Source organism: Schistocerca nitens, chromosome 8 (genome assembly GCF_023898315.1).
Source record: "Schistocerca nitens isolate TAMUIC-IGC-003100 chromosome 8, iqSchNite1.1, whole genome shotgun sequence".
In the NCBI taxonomy this organism is placed as follows: Eukaryota; Metazoa; Arthropoda; class Insecta; order Orthoptera; family Acrididae; genus Schistocerca; species Schistocerca nitens.
In genome coordinates this window covers 362,057,187-362,075,967 of record NC_064621.1, presented here as the reverse complement: position 1 = coordinate 362,075,967, position 18,781 = coordinate 362,057,187, and the positions used below count along the sequence as shown (strand labels likewise).

The 18,781-nt window shown below is 43.7% G+C and overlaps 1 protein-coding gene across 1 annotated transcript in view; it reads right to left on the bottom strand.

The window, feature by feature from the left end:
- The window catches only part of LOC126198607 (protein groucho), a 755,742-nt gene that overhangs the window by 124,877 nt on the left and 612,084 nt on the right, over positions 1-18,781 (bottom strand). Inside the window, exon 5 of the mRNA XM_049935059.1 lies at positions 8,976-9,038. Within this exon, the coding sequence (XP_049791016.1) occupies positions 8,976-9,038 (63 nt within the window). The remainder of the gene's footprint in view (positions 1-8,975; positions 9,039-18,781) is intronic.

Genomic DNA, 18,781 nt, shown 5'->3' with positions numbered 1-18,781 from the left:
TCCAGTCACGCGATGTGGCAGCAACAGGCGCCCCTCCTGTGACGCCTACTCTCCCAGCCAGGGACGTGTCCTCGCCGTTGTCCACGAATGATGCCGGCGGTCCCCCTGCCACTCATGTTGCGGAATCCACAACACCCGTTCCGGAAGTACGTGACCGTCACATGTCCACGTCGTCAGCTTCCTGGGCCGATGACGTTGAAGAAGAAGGGGAACAGGCTGCCAGCGTGTCTGCACAGGAGTCCACTGGGGCTGGCGCCCCGCCAGTAATTATCACCACTACGGGACCACCCGCGGGTCTCCACCTGCCGGCTACTTCTACCGCACGTTCTGCAAATACTGAGGATGGCCGCACACAGCGATATCGTATCGCCACGATGAATCTTGCCACCATTCGTGCCCCCCATAAACTGGCCATGTTCAGAGACACTATTTACTCTGCGGATGTGGATATAGCACTCTTACAAGAGGTGTTCGTGGCTGACTTCCTAGTTCCCACCGGATACAACGCCCATGTTTCCCCCGCATCCGATACCGGTAGCGGCGTCGCCATCCTGCTACGCGACGGACTCCCTGCAGAGGACGTCATCTACCTCCCCACTGCGCGAGGTATGGCCCTCACACTGTTCGGCGTGCGTATTATTAATATCTACGCTCCGTCCGGCACTGGCCGCCGTCATGACCGACAAACTTTTTTTGCCGAAAACGTCACGCCCCTATTCACCGGTCCGCAGGACGATTTGGTACTCGGTGGGGATTTTAACTCGACACAAGAGCCCGCGGACCAACTCCCGCGACATTCCCCTTGTGCATCTCTCTCAGTGGTCATCGACCGTCTCCGACTTGTTGACACATGGAAGAAGCTCCACGGAATTCAACCGGGCTATACATTCTACACCTCTCACTCGTCAAGCCGCATAGATCGCATCTACGTTACCCGCTCCCTTGCTGATGGCACACGTCATGCGGAAGTCTGGCCCTTGGCCTTTTCAGACCATGATGCGTACCTCTGACATCACTCTCGCCCGACAGCAAGTGTGGCATAGTCGTGGTCTGTGGAAACTCAATGTCGCTCACCTGACCTCCTCAGACTGTCGCCGTATGGTCGAAGAAGCGTGGGCACGCTGCCACCATCGTCGAGAAGCCTATGACTCCACCTTATCATGGTGGCTCTCCTGTGCAAAGCCGACCCTCAGGAAGACTCTGATGAGTTATGGGAAGGAATTAAAGGCGTGGCAAACTAATACCCTGCACTTCTACTACACCATTCTACGAGACTGTACGACGATGCCTTTCTCGCCGGCCCGGCAGTCGATGGTCCATCGCACGAAGGCGCAGATCTCCTTGATCATGCGGCGTAACTTGGAAGGCACTGTAGTCCGTTCTCGAGCTTCTAATCGAATCCCTCAAGAACGTCCGTCGATGTACCACCTCCTTCAGGAAAGACAACGACGACGACGAGCTCTGATCCAAGTCCTCACTGATGTGGAAGGGCGCCGGCACGACACCCAACAAAGCATCGGTCGTGCTCTCCATGCTCATTTTGCCGGGCTATACGCAGCCGTACCGCATTCTGCAGCACTGATCACAGAAATCGCTCAGCTTACTACGAACACTCTTCCAGAGGATGCAGTGCATGACCTCCAAGACGACGTAACCACCGATGAAGTGCTAGACGCTATCAAGGCGGGTTCCGATAACAGATCTCCTGGACCTGACGGTATCCCCATCGAATTTTATAAAAGTTTTCGCTATTTGTTGGCTTCCACGTGGACGGCAATCGCACAAGAGCTGATGTCACCGATGACAGTGGTCCCGAGCGCCTTTCTAGAAGGAATTATTATCCCCGTACATAAACCGTGCGGGTTATCGAGGGTCCAGGACTATCGACCAATTACTTTGCTCAACAGCGACATGAAAATATTCACACGGCTACTGGCATCGCGACTCAAGAAGGTCGCCTGTTACGTCACATCCTGCGACCAGACTTCCCTAGGAGGCGACAACAACATCCGTACGGCCCTTTGCCGTTACAGAGACATGATAGCATTAGCGCAACATCAGCGTCTCCCTGGCGCCTTGGCTTCACTGGACTTTAGCCAGGCTTTCGACCGTGTTGACCACTTCTATTTACGGACAGTTCTTCAGCATATGGGTTTTCCTGGCGGTATTGTAACGGTGATTATGCGCCTGTTGAGTAGTGCAACCTCTCAAATCATGTACAATGGTCGTCTTACATCGTCCCTGGTCATCGCACGATCTGTTCGTCAAGGATGCCCTCTTTCCACGATTTTGTATGCTTTCGCCTTGGAACCCCTGCTCCAGGGCATGCGCCAACATTTGGAAGGCATGGCTGTGCAAGGCCACCGTTTTTGTTGTACAGCCTACGCAGACGACATAGTACTATATCTGCGCAGTGAAGATGAAGTACGAGCAGCACTGACATGGGTGGCGACTTACGGCGAAGCGTCGGGGAGCTGCCTCAACGTGTCAAAATCCAAGGTCCTGCTCATTGGTGAGGGCTTGCCGGAGAGATGCGCTGCCCCCCATAGTGTCGCCGCCACCATACGGTGTCTTGGACTTGATTTCACAGCAGATCTGCGCCTCTCAGCGACTATCAATGGTAGACGCTTGCTACAGACAATCAGAGCAAATCCCGCAGATCACCGGCTACGAGCTCTCGACGTTATCCAACGCGCGCAATACGTGAACATGTATCATGCTTCCCGTATACCACACGTGGCTCAAGTACTACCAGTCCCAAATCTCCTGGCGCGACGACTGTTGATGGCTTTCGGCTCCTTCGTCAGCTCGGGGATGTTATTCAAGGTGCAGTATGAATCCCTTGCACTGCCACGAGATCGTGGCGGGGTGGGACTCATCCACGTGCCGACTCGTGTCAAGGCACTATACGTCAGCTCCCAACTAAAACTTTGGCATCGTTGCCCGCAGAGCCTTACTAGCCTCCTGCTTCACAACTTTGCACCGGCCTCCTTGTCCGCCCCAGTACTGGTATCGACCATTCCAACCCCCTTTTATTATATCCAACGATTTTTCCTGGAATTCAGTTATATCTACCGGTCCTTACCACTTCCACGTTTGTACCTCGCGAAAACAGTCTCCGAATTGTTACAACAGTGCCGCCCGTCCAACCCCATCGAACGTAAGTATCCACAGTACGTGTGGCGACACATATGGAAGGCGATCCATGCGCGTTTTCTCGAATCAGACATTCAATCAGCGTGGTACATCACCGTGAGTGGCAAACAAGTTAACCGAGATCGTCTGCACCGCATCCATCTCGCCGATTCATCCCTCTGCACCCACTGTGGAGTGGATGACATGGATGTCCACCGGTTCCACTGTGGCACAGCGCTAGACGTCTGGACACTTGCGCGGCGAATTTTGGCGTTTCTTACTCGCCAGACACCGGCTCAGATCGACGTCCACATGCTATTGTACCCCGATAAGACTTTCTACCCCTCCGCCAAAACTAACTCTGTGAATTGGATCTGTGGCCACACGATCCGCTATCTTTTTACTTCTGGCGACAAATCTACGCTAGGATATTGGACTTATCTCAACGAACGACACAGCGTCCTGATACGCAACCCACGCTATAAACAATATTTTTCCAATTTCTTACGGAGCACTTTCGATGACCCACCTAGTAGCTGGAACGTCCAAGCCCTGAGAAGCTGAAAACTGTATAAAACGAACCGACCTGAATAGATCTGCTACCCAGGACCCACGCCTACGCCAGGAGAAGACACGTTTGGACGAGCTGGCATGCTGTAGGCGGATACACTTCAAGAGCTCCTGTAAGAACTGGACTTTAGCTACAAGTCGCACGATGACTTAAAAAGCTTTTCCTTATTTATTCCTCATAGTTTGTTCTTAAAGGAAAAAGAAATTTGATTTTGGCTTTGAGAACCTTTTTTTGTTCCAAAAGATTGCTTCTACGCCAACAAGACGAAGGAGACTCATTTTTGTTTACTGGAAGGAGAAACCAGTATAATTGGCGTCTTTGTTTTCTTTTGCAAAAAAAAAAAAAATGGTCCCGTGGTTAGAGTGAGCAACTGCGAAACGAGAGGTCCTTGGTTCGAGTCCTCCCTCGAGCAAAAATTTTACTAACTTTATTTTCGCATTCATTGAAGTCTCTGTTCACTGTAATAAGTTTAGTGTCTGTGTTTTGCGACCGCACCACAAAACCGTGCGATTAGTAGACGAAAGGATGTGCCTCTCCAATAGGAACCGAAAACATTTGATCGCAAATTCATAGGTCAACCGATTCCTCCACAGGAAAACACGCCTGAAATATTCTATACGACACTGGTGACGGCATGTGCGTCACATTACAGGAATATGTTGTCGACCCACCTAACTTGCACACTTGGCGAATGGGTAAAAAGATTCTTCTACCTTGCCCGATTTAGGTTTCTTGTGGATGTGATAATCACTCCCAAAAAAGTGATGAAAACATTGAGTTTGTCGCATAAACGGCAACAAATGAATGCAACAGTTTCACAGTCGCACAGTTTTCCCTGTGCTCTGTCAAAACAAACGTTTTTAACGTTTTCAAGTTTTTTCCGTGTGTAGACCGTCGAATCCTGCATGTGTCCAAGCAAATCTGAACATGTCCTGGAATTTTGGAGAGCAAAGTTGATCATGTCTGAGTGCATGGACTTTGATAATTGTCTGAAAATAAAAAATTAAAACTTCTCACTCGAGGGAGGGTTGAACCAGGGACCTTCCGTTCCGTAGCTGCTCACGGTAACCACGGTGCTCCTCAGTGAACAGGTACCTTAATGTGACATATCTTGCACACGGACTACTCAGTTTGTATATTTTGCTTATTTTTTTCATAGTTCCATACAACTTCTTCCTGTTTTCTCGATTGATCTGTGTTCAGTTTTTCATGGCCTATCCCTGTGCCAACTTATAACTAAATCTGAGGGGGGTGCGATGGGGAGGTTCCCTTGTTAGTGTTGTAGCTCCCTTCAGTAGCTGGTAAGTGTTTTTTGGCTTTTTTAAAAAAAATCTCACGAGATAGAATAAACTGATCCTAAGATACAGATGCTTCAGTAGCTGATAAGTGTTTTTTGGCTTTTTTAAAAAAAAATCTCACGAGATAGAATAAACTGATCCTACTTCATTAAGCAATCAATAAAAAAACTAAACTAAAACATAACAGCAAAAGCGAAAATGGTTAACTGAAAATAGAATAGATTACGAAGTCTTTTGCTGTTATGTTTTAGTTTAGTTTTTTTATTGATTGCTTAATGAAGTAGGATCAGTTTATTCTATCTCGTGAGATTTTTTTTAAAAAAGCCAAAAAACACTTATCAGCTACTGAAGCATCTGTATCTTAGGATCAGTTTATTCTATCTCGTGAGTTTTTTTTTTTTAATCCAGAAAACACTTATCAGCTACTGAAGCATATTGGTGGAATAAGAAAGTGATCGCTTCTAGATTCACATTCAATTATTTTAATGATAGCGCTTATTAGAACACAGAACTGCTTTATTATCTATGCCTCGAAGTGAATACATTACTATCTATGACTAAGGAATGACGTCATTGTTCAAAGCCGACGGGTTGTATCCCCTGCTACACTAGACCCGCAGAATTTGGGGCTAGTGTTACATGAAATTTTTGTAAACGCCGGGTCGTTGAGTATGGGAATTTTCGAGCTGCCTTTGTGGATTTTGTGTTTGAGGTCGTGTGTATTTTGCTGTGAAAAGGCGATGTCGGTTTTGACAAATAATTTGTTAATTTTGTTTGACATGTTTCCTATGTAAGCTGTGATTACGTATGTTATTTTCTTCTTTTTCGTTGTGTGTTTGCTTAATGCTATTTCTTTATGTATATTGGGCCTGTTTGGTTGTGTTTTACTGTAGTATAATTTTGTTACAATTTTAGGGTCACAGAAGTTGTGCTGCACTCTGTATTCTAAGATTTTTATTTTCTTCTGAATTGCTTCGTCTTCTAGTGGAAAATTTATTAATTTGTTAAGCATTGTATGGAAGAATGCGAGTATGTGGGCTTTGGGATGACATGAATATGCACTGATAATATAGTCCGTTGTTATAGGCTTTCTGTAAATTTCGAAGCCATGTTCGTTGTTAGTATTCTTAATAGTCGAGAAAGTTAATTGTTTTGTTAGTTTCGTGTTCTATGGCAAATTTCATTTTGGTTCAAAAATGGTTCAAATGACTCTGAGCACCATGGGACTCAACTTCTGAGGTCATTAGTCCCCTAGAACTTAGAACTAGTTAAACCTAACTAACCTAAGGACATCACACACATCCATGTCCGAGGCAGGATTCGAACCTGCGACCGTAGCGGTCTCGCGGTTCCAGACTGCAGCGCCTAGAACCGCACGGCCACTTCGGCCGGCCTTTCATTTTGGTGTGCAATTGATTCAATGCTTTATGTATTTCGTCTATGTCACTAAGATGAGCTTCTATAAGCATTAACGTGTCTTCTATGTATCTGTAGTACTATATGATTTTCTGATTAGTTGCGTTTTTTGTTTCAAAGAATTTTTCTTCCAAGCTGGTAAGGAATATGTGAGCTATGGTTCCAGCCATGCTACATCCCATCGCGACTCCATCTGTTTGTGCATATATTTTACTATCAAACACGAAATAATTTTGGTGTAAAACAAGTTTTTTTTTTTTTTTTTTTTGAAATTTGTGGTAATGTCTTATGGGACCAAACTGCTGATGTCATCGGTCCCTAAGCTTACCGACAACTTAATCGAACTTAAACTAACTTACGTTAAGGACAACACACACACACACACACACACACACACACACACACACGCGCGCGCGCGCGCGCGCGCCCCCGAGAGAGGACTCGAATCTCCGACGAGGGGAACCGCGCGGACCGTGACAAGGCGCTGAAGACCGCGCGGCTACCCCGCGTGGGAAGTTTTGTTAGTTGAAAAATTTCTGTAGTGCCTTATATTGAGATTTTTCTGTATTTGAGTAGGTTATGTTGTACGATTTCTATTCTTTAGTGAATTGGAATGTTCGTGTATAGGTTAGTAATGTCGAAAGACACAAATCTTGCGTTTTGGCGTATTTTTATGTCTTTGATATTTTTAGCTAATTCCTTACTGTATATGTTTTTGTTATATTGTAAAATTTGTTAAGGAGGTTGTTTAATTTCTTGCTTATGTACCATGTGAGGCTGTTAACATTGTCTACTACAGGACGTATAGGAACAAATTCCTTGTGTGTCTTAGGGTGTCCAAGGAGCTTTGGTGTCCTAGGGTTCATTGGTTTACATGTCCTTTCTTCGTATTGTGTAAGTATTGTATGATATGCTTTGATGGTTTTCTTGGTTTGGGCTACAAATTTATCTGTGAGATTTCCATTGATTTGTGTGATACCATTACTGCCAAAGACGGCGTGATAGGGAAACCGGCTCGCCCTTGTTGTTACCTGGGCAACGGTGTCATGTCTCCTCCGATGAGCCAAACGTCAAAAGTCGCAACTAATTTTAAACGCACTTAACATAAACTTATTGACATAAATAAAACGAACTGAGGCTGCATTTACACGTTGAGCTAACAGATGGCGTTACTTCAGTGCTTGGGCGAAGTTCGTAAAAGTATTTTGCAAAATCGAGGCAAAATTGGATCTTATCAGGATGTCGAGACAGTAAGGTTCATAGCGGTGACGGTCCCGATGTATCGGAAAGGATGGCCACCCTAACCGAGGCAAAACCAGCTTTCATCAGAGAGCACAATAGACTTCCACCCTGGCCTCCAATGAGCTCTTGCTTCTGACGCCACTGAAGTCGCAAGTGGGGGTGGTTTGTGGTCAGTGGAATGCACGCTGCAAGGCGTCTGACTCGAAGTCGCGCTTGCAACAACCGATTTGTGACAGTTCACTGCGTCACTGTGGTACCAACCGATGCTCAAATTGCTGCTGCAGATGCAGTACGATGCGTCAGAGCCACGCGCCGAACACGATGGTCTCCCGTCGCATAACGTGGCCGACCGGAGCCCAGTCCTCTTGCGACCGTACATTCTCGTGACCACAGCTTCCAGCAGTCATGTACAGTGGGTACATTAATACCAAGCCTTTCCCTAGTATCACAGAAAGAACATCTAGCTTCTCGTAGACGTATTACAAGATTCCGTTCAAACTCAGTGAGGTGTTAATAAAATCGTCATTGTTGCCTTAAAGGCATTTTTGACTAACATCAACTCACCACGTCCAATCTCAAAGTAACTAACGCTCACGACCGTTACAGTGTGACCGAGCGCGGTGCCGCAGTGGTCAGCACACTGGACTTGCATTCGGGAGAACGACGGTTCAAACCCGCGTCCCACGATCCTGATTTAGGTTTTCCGTGTTTTCCCTATATCGTTTCTGGCAAATGCCGGGATGGTTCCTTTGAAAGGGCACGGCCGATTTCCTCCCCAATCCTTCCCTAATCCAAGCTTGTGTTCCGTCCCTAATGACCTCGTTGTCGACGGGACGTAACACACTAATCTCCTCCTCCTCCGTTACAGTGTGTATTTAAAACCTGATTTGTATCCTCATATGCGACTGGTGTAAAATTTGAACAGACATCATCTTTCAGATACACAAACAGGCCTATCAACTTTCACTAATGTCGCACATCTCCCTGCTGGTGTTGCGACATATTTTCCGTCAGCGTATTATTGTCATGACAAATGAAAGTGCATCGACTAGAATTGTACTCTAAACGTAATTGTAAAAGGCACACAAGGCTGTATGTACATACACGTGAAACATATACCCTTGTAAATTCTATTGGTTCTTTTCAAAATAAGCAGCTTTATAGTACTGTGCTTAAGTCAAAGTTAGCAAGTTTCTATCTACATTCATACAGAAGATACGGTCTTGTGAAATGGATTAATCTGTTTGGAACACTATGCTTCATAAAGAAGTGCTTTATATTTCTTAGTTTAAAATTTCTTACTACTTACTTACCTCTTGGGCGAGGAATGGCAGTACTTGTGCTATAATAGCGTTCAGTCTCTTAGCAATCTCCGTCTGAAACAGAAGAAAAAAGACATCGTTACTGACAAAAAATTAAGTTATTTACTAAGATTCAGGTCAATGGAAGTACTAACACAACATACAGAATGTCCGCAACAGGTACAACCAACAGAACACGCTGAGATGCTTTTAAATTGACAGAATTAGTAATACACTAAAGGATGTGAAAAAAGATAATTTTACAAACAGAAGAGACATTAACATTTCTTCCCTTGGCTGTCAGTACTACGGCTGGATAATGTAGCTATTACGTACAATTCTTTGATTCCAGTAAGTACGTAAGTAATCCTCCTTGGCTGCTGGTATCAAACGCGGCGGTGAGGCCCAAGCGTTTTCTTATTGGTTTCCTTACGTGCTACACTTTTGTATCTATGTCGAAAACCGTGTTGTACACTGTCAACTTCTATGAAAATCTTTATTACTGCTACCAATTTCGCTTTTTAATAATAATCAGCATAATACATTTGTAAAAATTGGAATTGGAAGCAACAATAAAATTTTTCTAGCAGTTGACTGTGTGCAACATGATTTTCTACACATATCTCGAAGTTTTGGGGTGCCAACTACTGGGGCTCTCATTAAGGCACAGATCGTTTATTGTATAGCTCCATTACATTCTCCAGAAACCGGTCTCTGCCAGACAACTGACATTACAGCAAGTGCCACACACATGTTTGGGCACCCTGCTGTTCTGCAGTATGGTCTCCTTGCTGTTACGTAGCATGATCTCTGCAGAGCGTATGATCATTTGTCGAGACACGTTTCTATGTAGGTAAGACGAATATACATATACGCAGCAGGCGGCTGTGATCTTACAATAACCGATATCTGGCAGACAAGCGTGCCTCTTTCGGAGTTGCTGCATTTTGTCAGAAATAAAATTCATGCTTTTGCCTTAAGCAACACAACGTGCAGTTAGTACAGAACAGCAAGCAAAAGTTGGGCAGCGTCCAGAGCTTCGCAGAAAAATGATTTCTTCTCTCCTAAAGTTTTTAAAATTTCTGCTAAACGCTAATATAGTATTTAATCGCGACCGTTTTCGGCCATACACAGAGACAAGCAAGAGAAACATGCGTAGTTCGCAGAAGCTTAGTGTGAGCGTCATCTCCCAAAACAGGCGAGGTGTTTCGTGAATCATTTTGAAAATAAATGATACCGAATAAGTCTGGCCAACTAAAAAGGTAAATCAGACAACACCACATTCGCGGCATCTTCTGGAAATATTTTACGCGCTAAAAATCTTAAAGAATTTAATGATAACTGTGACGACGAAGTAGATCCTAAACCACAGTACAAATCTACTTCCCTCAGCTTTCTTGCAAGAAGTTAACGAAGGTAAACGTCGTGACGCTACGAACGCTTGGCCGCAACAAGAAAGCTTTGTGATGACTTTCCAAACATGTCTAGCGGGAAACTACGCCACATTGATCCATACACCGTACTTTTGCAGTCTCTACATATTCTGAAGATCGGGATTTATCAGCTTTTGCCCTCTGTCCACGTTGTCCTCTTCCCGTTGGCCTTGCGAGATCTGCGACTGGGTCTTAGAGAAAAGTTAATGGTATGTATTGTACAATTCTTTTTATTTCTTCACGGCCAAAATCTTTTTTGTCATTCCTTCTTTCGTTGGAGAGAGAGAAAAAAAATACAACAAGCGCCACGCGGCAGAGAATTACAAGTCCTTGAATAATTTATTTGCTAAGTAGTTTGCCCCTTACGATTTCTAACATACAACCCACTTTTCACATAGCGATACATGTGTGTCACAGACGATATTTTCTGTAATGTTTCCATAAAACTAGCGACTTAAGTTGTAGACTATGCAAGAATATAACATGTTTTAATCGAAGGTCGTGACACGTCACTGTTGCTCCATCAATCTCCCCCTCCTCGTCTCCAAGAGATGATCCACATCTATAACAAAATCGTACCGTCTCTTTTATGAAGAAAATTAGGGATGCAGCCGATAACTTCACTATATCCGTGGAACGTAAATCGGAACAGCCGCCTGTGTAACACAACTGATGCACGATAAACATCTAGTAAAATCGATTCAGATATAAGATGTAAGCATGACAGAAAAAATTGGTTTCCGAAATTCGGTTTCTGTCTTCCGCAATTTGTGTCCCACGTACAGGCGGTAGGATTAAGGTGCCACAGGTCGCTTTGCTCAGGCAGAATGTGGCGATCGTGTGGTGGCCATTAGCTGACTCACTGCGTGGTTACGCACAAAGCTCGCCTTGCTCCAACAACACCGCCGGTCGTGGAAGTGGAAAGGCAATCACTGCAGCGGAAACGGCGCATCGTAAAAACTCTGCGAGTCGGACTACCTCTCTGGCCGCTAGTTATCGCCGACACTAAAATCAAATTAAATTACTCGCTGCTCCCGGGGACACGGCGTTCTTCCAGCGAGTTTTCTAGGTACGTTAACTCAAGACACGCACCCGACAATGGAAGATTTAGAAAACTGTGACCATGTGTTTTTATCGGTGTACACAAGGTGCGACGCAAATATACCTCGTTCAAAAGAATTAGTAGGCCACGTGCATCGACGTCGCGTATGTTGAATCTATTTTGATACTTGCGGTACCGGTGATCTTACTTGCATGGCTTGAGATCTTCGCGTTCAATGTAGGCAACAATTAAAACCATTCACCATCTAGGAGCCGTGTTGTGCATTACAGTGTCAAGTGACCCCTCAGAAGGAAGTTGGTACCCGCGGTCCTCAGAAGGAAGAACGCACCGGTGTTCCAGTGTTTTCTAGTTATGTACACAGATGGCAGTAGGACATGCTACAGAAAGACAGGTCAGTACAAAGCGCAAATTGGACTAGGTCGCTGACAAATTACAACCAACATGCAGACCGATATCTGGCCATCTCTGCGTCGCAGCGTCGTACGAATACCGCCAGAGCACTGAAAGACGATCTCAGAAGAGTCACTGGAGTCGCTGTGTCAGATCAGACTATAATGAGCTGACTACGAGAAAGGTTCTTACGAACCAGACGTCCTTTTTGAATACCCCGCTTGACACAACATGTTGCAGCTCTCTCTCACTTCTGACGTTCCCATGTCAACTGGCAACTTTGTTACTGCCGAAACGTGTTATTCACGACGAGTCCAGATATTCTCTGTTCGTGTGCGGAAACCCGTGGTGAGCGGTACTTGTCAAAAATGTTGACCACCAAATCGACAGATTTCCAACGTTCTGTGATGTTGTGGGGAGGCTTCAGTGTTGACAGCCATAAGGATATTGTCGATGTCCATGGTCGCCTTGTTGGGAGAGAGTACATCGAACAGTTCCTGTTGCACCTTGTGGTGGCTGCTGCATACGATGGTGGCCCTGAATTTCTTCTTATGCCAGGGCCTACGTGGCGGGCGTCAGCAGGAATGTCTTGCGAAGCCTGGACATTGAAATAATCGAACGGCCGGTGGTGAGTCCTGATCTAAAACTAATCGTGCTGATGTGGGACATGATCGACAGACGTGTTCGTGATCGTCCTGTTCCACCACAGACTTTCCAAAAACTCTCGTGAGCTCTCACTGAAGAATGGAAACGGATGCCACATGGTGACCTCCGTAGACTTATACAGAGCATGCCTCGTAGGTGTCAAGCAGTGATAAACGCTCACGAAGAGCTTTCACGGTACTGAAGCTCTCGAAGTTCAATGAAAACCACCCAGCATGACGGGATGAACGACTGTTTCCACTTCGTTTTCGACACCTGTCGGACATTCCAGTTCTTCTTGAGGAAACGAACGAGAGTGTAATGATGTTTTATTGCGTACTTACTTTGTGAAAGATAAAGATAAAGGATTACACTGAGGTACCGATCACCAAATTTCAAGAGTTCACAGACGCATATATACGCTGAAAACCATCAAAACTATGCCACAAGGGAGGATAGTATATAATGAAATTATACTTATTGTGCGTACACACGGTGCGGCTTTTAGAACCGGTACTTGGGGCAGCATCGTCGATTCTTACCCAGTTGGGCACCGAGAGAAACTTCTCTCAGGTTCCCTAGGCGCGACTGATTAATAGTGTGCTTCTGGGTATTCTGCCACGTCGTTGTTTCCATTTTATGGGCAATATTTCGACGACCGACCCAGCCGTCTTCTTCGCGTGCTAAGAGTTTTTCACGTGAAGCAGATGGTTGGGCCGGCCGTCGAAACATTACGCATAAAATGGAACCAACAACTCAGTAGAACACTCGGAAGCACATAGTGAATTCTTCGAAGTAGCTGGCGAGTGGTGCCGTACCAGGCTCTCTCCAACCCATCACCAGATGTTTTCTGTGGGTGAGACATCCAGATAACATGCTGATCAGGGCAGCAGCCTAACACACTATGTATCGAGATAGGTCAGGACAGCACGGGAAACAAATGTCTTTCATTACTTTGTTGAAAGATAATGCAATGGAGAACTCGAAGATAAGGCACAACCACCGGCATTAACATGCCAGAAATGTAACGCTCGTCCACGTTACCCACTATGCGAGCTAGAGATGATCGTGTTGTGTACCTAATGGCACTGCATACCACCACCACCACCAGATGCTCGGACAGTATGACGACGATGAATGCAATCGTCGCACTTGTCTTGCTGTGAACAAGTCCATTTCCCGAGTCAAGGCAAGTAACGTGGCTGTAGGATCTTTCAAGACCGAGCGAGCAGCATGTCTGACCTCTTGGGCGCTAGTAGCGTCGTGGTGCGGAGATCGTGCATGGCGGTGACTATCGCCATCATAAACCCACCGGTTCCGTATTCGCACGACAGTTGTAGGGATGTGACATCTTACTTATTAGTGGGTAAAGTAGATGGTACACTTCGTTTCTGTGGTAGGATACTAGAAAAGCGCTGCCTACAAAAACCTGCTTAGAAAGCACTCGTGCAACTCATCCTAGAATATTGCTCTAGTGCGTGGGACCGATGTCAAACAGGACTAACATTTTAAGTGAATTATTCAAGTAGCGTTGCTACTTCGTTATGACTGATAGTATTTTAGAATTTGTTCATCGACTGTTGAACATCTACATCGAAATATGGTCAGAGGATGGATGAGACAGATTAATTTCTAAATACGATGCTTTTCGCTGATGATCAGGTAATCATACAGGACAGTAAGACAAATTACAAATACCGGTACGTAGGTTAAATAATGTACATCTAAATTATATTCTGCAGACACGAACAACACAAACAATAGCCTTTAGGAAAATACCGTACAAGAACTATGATAACGACTGCAACATATTAATAGAACAGGTGTCCAACATCTAGTATCTAGCATGTGACAACTTTTGAAGGAGAAAAACATATATAAATAAGAAAACTAACTCCTCTCAACAAATACGTGGCACGATTAGGACAACATTAGAGAGCGTAACGAGGACAGGAACCCAAACGAAATTTTATAAATTACAGCTTTTTAAAAGTAAAACGCCTTTTTATTTTTTTATGCACCTAGACTAGTTTCGCCTCAGTTACAAGATATCATCAGTGGGTGTCCTAAAATATTACATCATGATTACATTACACATATAGGTTATAGATTTAAAAGAGTTCATGGGAGTTTTTATAATAAAATGGCAAATATTTACAGATCAGAGTCGAATTCATTATTTGTAAACCAAGCAGGTTTCTCTAGAAAATGCATCTCGGTGCATAAAAAAAATAAAAAAATTAATGGGCAGCATGCAAAAAGGATTTTTCTTTTAAACTATTGCAATCTGTATACAGTTGCTGCGAAAATGGCCACCACAAGAAACTTTAAATTTTATAAAGTCACAACAATATCTACGGTACTATATGGTGCAGAAAGTTACACATTAAGATAAAAACGTAAGAAAACTATAAACATGAGAAATGAATTTCCTTCGAAATAAGAGAAGAAAAACTGTGGGGGGACGGGGGAGTTACAGTCATTAAGTGAAAAAGTAATGTACAAAAGCAGTATTGGAAAGAGCATAATCACCTCAGAGAATTCCTCGACGAGCAATGGACTACAATTCCAGTGGGAAAAAAGAGTGTGGGAAGGCCGGGAAGAAATGCTGAGGCAGGAGTAGGCCATAATGCCTAATCGTGGAATGGCTGAAGAAGAAAAAGAAAGCGCTCGCAGACGCACGGTTGATGGGACACAAATTCTCCGCTGACGCAGGTATTCCCAAACAGTGTTCCATGAAACATCTGTGCCCCGTGGGAAGTGAATAAGTGCCCCGTGAAAAAGTGTTAATAATAAGGCGGTTTTTTTCGACACTGTGATGATGCTAATCTTTTTTTAATTATTAGGATTTCTGTGTTATTAGTTATAAGATTTAATTAATCATTGAATAAAACAAGTAATTCTCTTTTTTTAAATTTCATTATCCTTCAAAATAAAAAAGGATTCTCAATGTGTTCCGTCAGAGAAAACGTTTGGGAACTACTGCACTAAAGTAATAGATCTGGCGCTGTCGTCTAGAGCGAAGCTTTCAGAATTCGGAGCAAAAGGGCTGTGAGCGATCAAGCGAGACGGCGGCGTGTGTTTATAGCTGGCACAATGCGTCGGTTTTACGAAAATCAAACCAAATCACCATCTTTTTCACTAAAAATGTCTGAAGTGAGTAAGTGTGATTTCTTATACATTGTAGCCATCCCCCATGAACCATTAACCTTGCCAAGGTAGGATGGTTTGGGTGCCTCAATGATACAGATAGCCGTGCAGTACGTAAAACCACAAGGGAGTATTATCTGTGGAAAAGCCGGACTAACCTACGGATCCTAAAGAGGGGCAATCGCCGTTTCAGTTGTTGCAGGGGCAGCAATCGGAATAACTGAATTAAACACAGGAAACTTACGATCTAAATTTTGTTTATGATTTGTGCATCCGTTATCCACCACAACCTGCAATGCTATTTGTGTAGCTGTCTTGTGTTTTAGCTAAACAGTTGCTCAAAAAATGGCTCTGAGCACTATGGGACTCAACACCTGTGGTCATAAGGCCCCTAGAACTTAAAACTACTTAAAACTACTTAAACCTAACTAACCTAAGGACATCACACACATCCATGCCCGAGGCAGGATTCGAACCTGCGACCGTAGCAGTCGCGCGGTTCCTGACTGAGCGCCTAGAACCGCTAGACCACCGCGGCCGCTAAACAGTTGCTACCACTGCGCCAAGGCAGATCGCGTATTATGTAAATAATTATGCTGCATTTAATTAAACATCTAATTCAATAGGCTCTCGCTGTCTAATTAAGTACATATATAAATACTTAGGTACCTCACTCGATTTGTCTGGATGAGCGCTTTCACGTGATAGGACGACCACATGTAGGGGTTAATTAGTACAATTGTTATGACAGTACGTGTGAAAATGCTTTACAAATTCCTTCTTGATTGAATAACTACTTTAAATACATCATCTGCAATCTGTCCCTGAATCAGAAGAATCGTAATCTCAGGCAATTTCGTCTCAAATCATACAGGACATGTCAATTCATGATTGTATTTTGTAAACAATTATTAAAACAGTATAAAACTAAAAAAAGTTTATAACTTATAAACGAAACGTACTGGAGACCTGCAGATGTTTTGCTTTAAAGCTCCCTCTTTATATGTTCAACTTTAATTCACACACTCAACACAACAACACACGCGCGCGGGCGCGCGGTCTTTCTTTTGACGTACAAACTTAAGGGGCTCCGGAAAGGCTCAAAATCATGAAAAGTTCAATTTTTACTTTTTTGCGTTTTCTGAATCTGCAGACTATTACCTTTTAATATATATATATATATATATATATATATATATAATTTATTCAATTCCGAAGACTACAACTATTTTTAAATTTTTTTTGAAATGTGTTCTACATGGGCGTGACCCACTGTGGCGCTGTTAAACTGCTGTCAAATGGTGTTATTATTAACGTCCGTGTTCATCAGGTAAATTTTAGTGATGTGAGATAAAGTATGTGTTGTGGCTAACCTATTTCCAGAGACTTAGCAGCACCTGAACTGTTGAAAAAGTGTATTCACGGAAAAACTCAAAACCCCAATGAAAGTGTAAATAGTGTTATATGGTCGAGAATCCCCAAGACTGTATTTGTTGGAATAGAAACACTTCACTTTGGTGTGTATGATGCTGTTGCGACTTTCAATGATGGCAACATTGTAAGGTGCAAGGTATTTAGAAATATGGGAATGAAGATAGGTTCTAACATGGTACGAGCGATGCTTGCTTTAGACAAGGAACGCCTTCGGGCTGCAGACAGGGCTGTAAAGAGTCTAGAAATACAAGCAAGAGTAAACAGGAGGAGGAACAACAGGAAGCTGGAGGAGGAGTTTGCAGAGGATGAAGATAATCCATCCTATGGACCTGGAATGCACTAAAAAGTTAATCCAATCTTTGTCGCTCGATTCCGAAAACTTTTATTTTCTCATACTAGTTACGTTTTTTAAGGATCTTCCAAACATATTTGTTTCAAACTTTCAGTAAATGTTACACAGTACCTTCTGCATAATTTAACACAGCCTTTTTCCAAAAAACTGTATATTTTTGAATATATAAATAAAAAATTGCAAAAAAATGTTGTGAATTTTCATTACAATTGAAAAAAAAAATCATCTTTAATAACTGAACTAAAATTTTGTAAAATCCCTGTGTTAAGTTGTAGCCCATATTCCAATAAATAATCTGTAAAAAGTTCAACTTCCTACCTCAAATACTTTGTGAGGAAAGATGTAATTTATAAGTGTTCTTTTAACATTGCAAGTATAGGGCGTTCCGGAGCCCCTTAAGAAGAAAACACGAAAACTGATGTTTTCTACTTACTTTTATTCTAATTTGAAATGTCGCAGAATGCTAACTTCTTTGTTATATACAACTCATATAATTATAAACATTATATTCTCTGTTCCAACTATCTACGTTACGTAAATATTTATTACCAAAAATTTTAAAAATTGCATTTTTACGAGTTTTTACGAACTTAAATTGGAAGGAATACTGCGCGGTATGGGATCCTTACCAGATAGGACTGACGGAGTGCATCGAAAAAGTTCAAAGAAAGGCAGCACGCTTTGTATTATCGCGAAATATGGGAGAGAGTGTCACAGAAATGGTACAGAATTTGGGGTGGAAATCATAAAATGATTGGCGTTTTTCGTTGCGACGGAATCTTCTCACGAAATTCTAATCTCCAACTTTCTCCTCCGAATGCGAAAATATTTTGTTGACACCGACCTACACTCCTGGAAATTGAAATAAGAACACCGTGAATTCATTGTCCCAGGAAGGGGAAACTTTATTGACACATTCCTGGGGTCAGATACATCACATGATCACACTGACAGAACCACAGGCACATAGACACAGGCAACAGAGCATGCACAATGTCGGCACTAGTACAGTGTATATCCACCTTTCGCAGCAATGCAGGCTGCTATTCTCCCATGGAGACGATCGTAGAGATGCTGGATGTAGTCCTGTGGAACGGCTTGCCATGCCATTTCCACCTGGCGCCTCAGTTGGACCAGCGTTCGTGCTGGACGTGCAGACCGCGTGAGACGACGCTTCATCCAGTCCCAAACATGCTCAATGGGGGACAGATCCGGAGATCTTGCTGGCCAGGGTAGTTGACTTACACCTTCTAGAGCACGTTGGGTGGCACGGGATACATGCAGACGTGCATTGTCCTGTTGGAACAGCAAGTTCCCTTGCCGGTTTAGGAATGGTAGAACGATGGGTTCGATG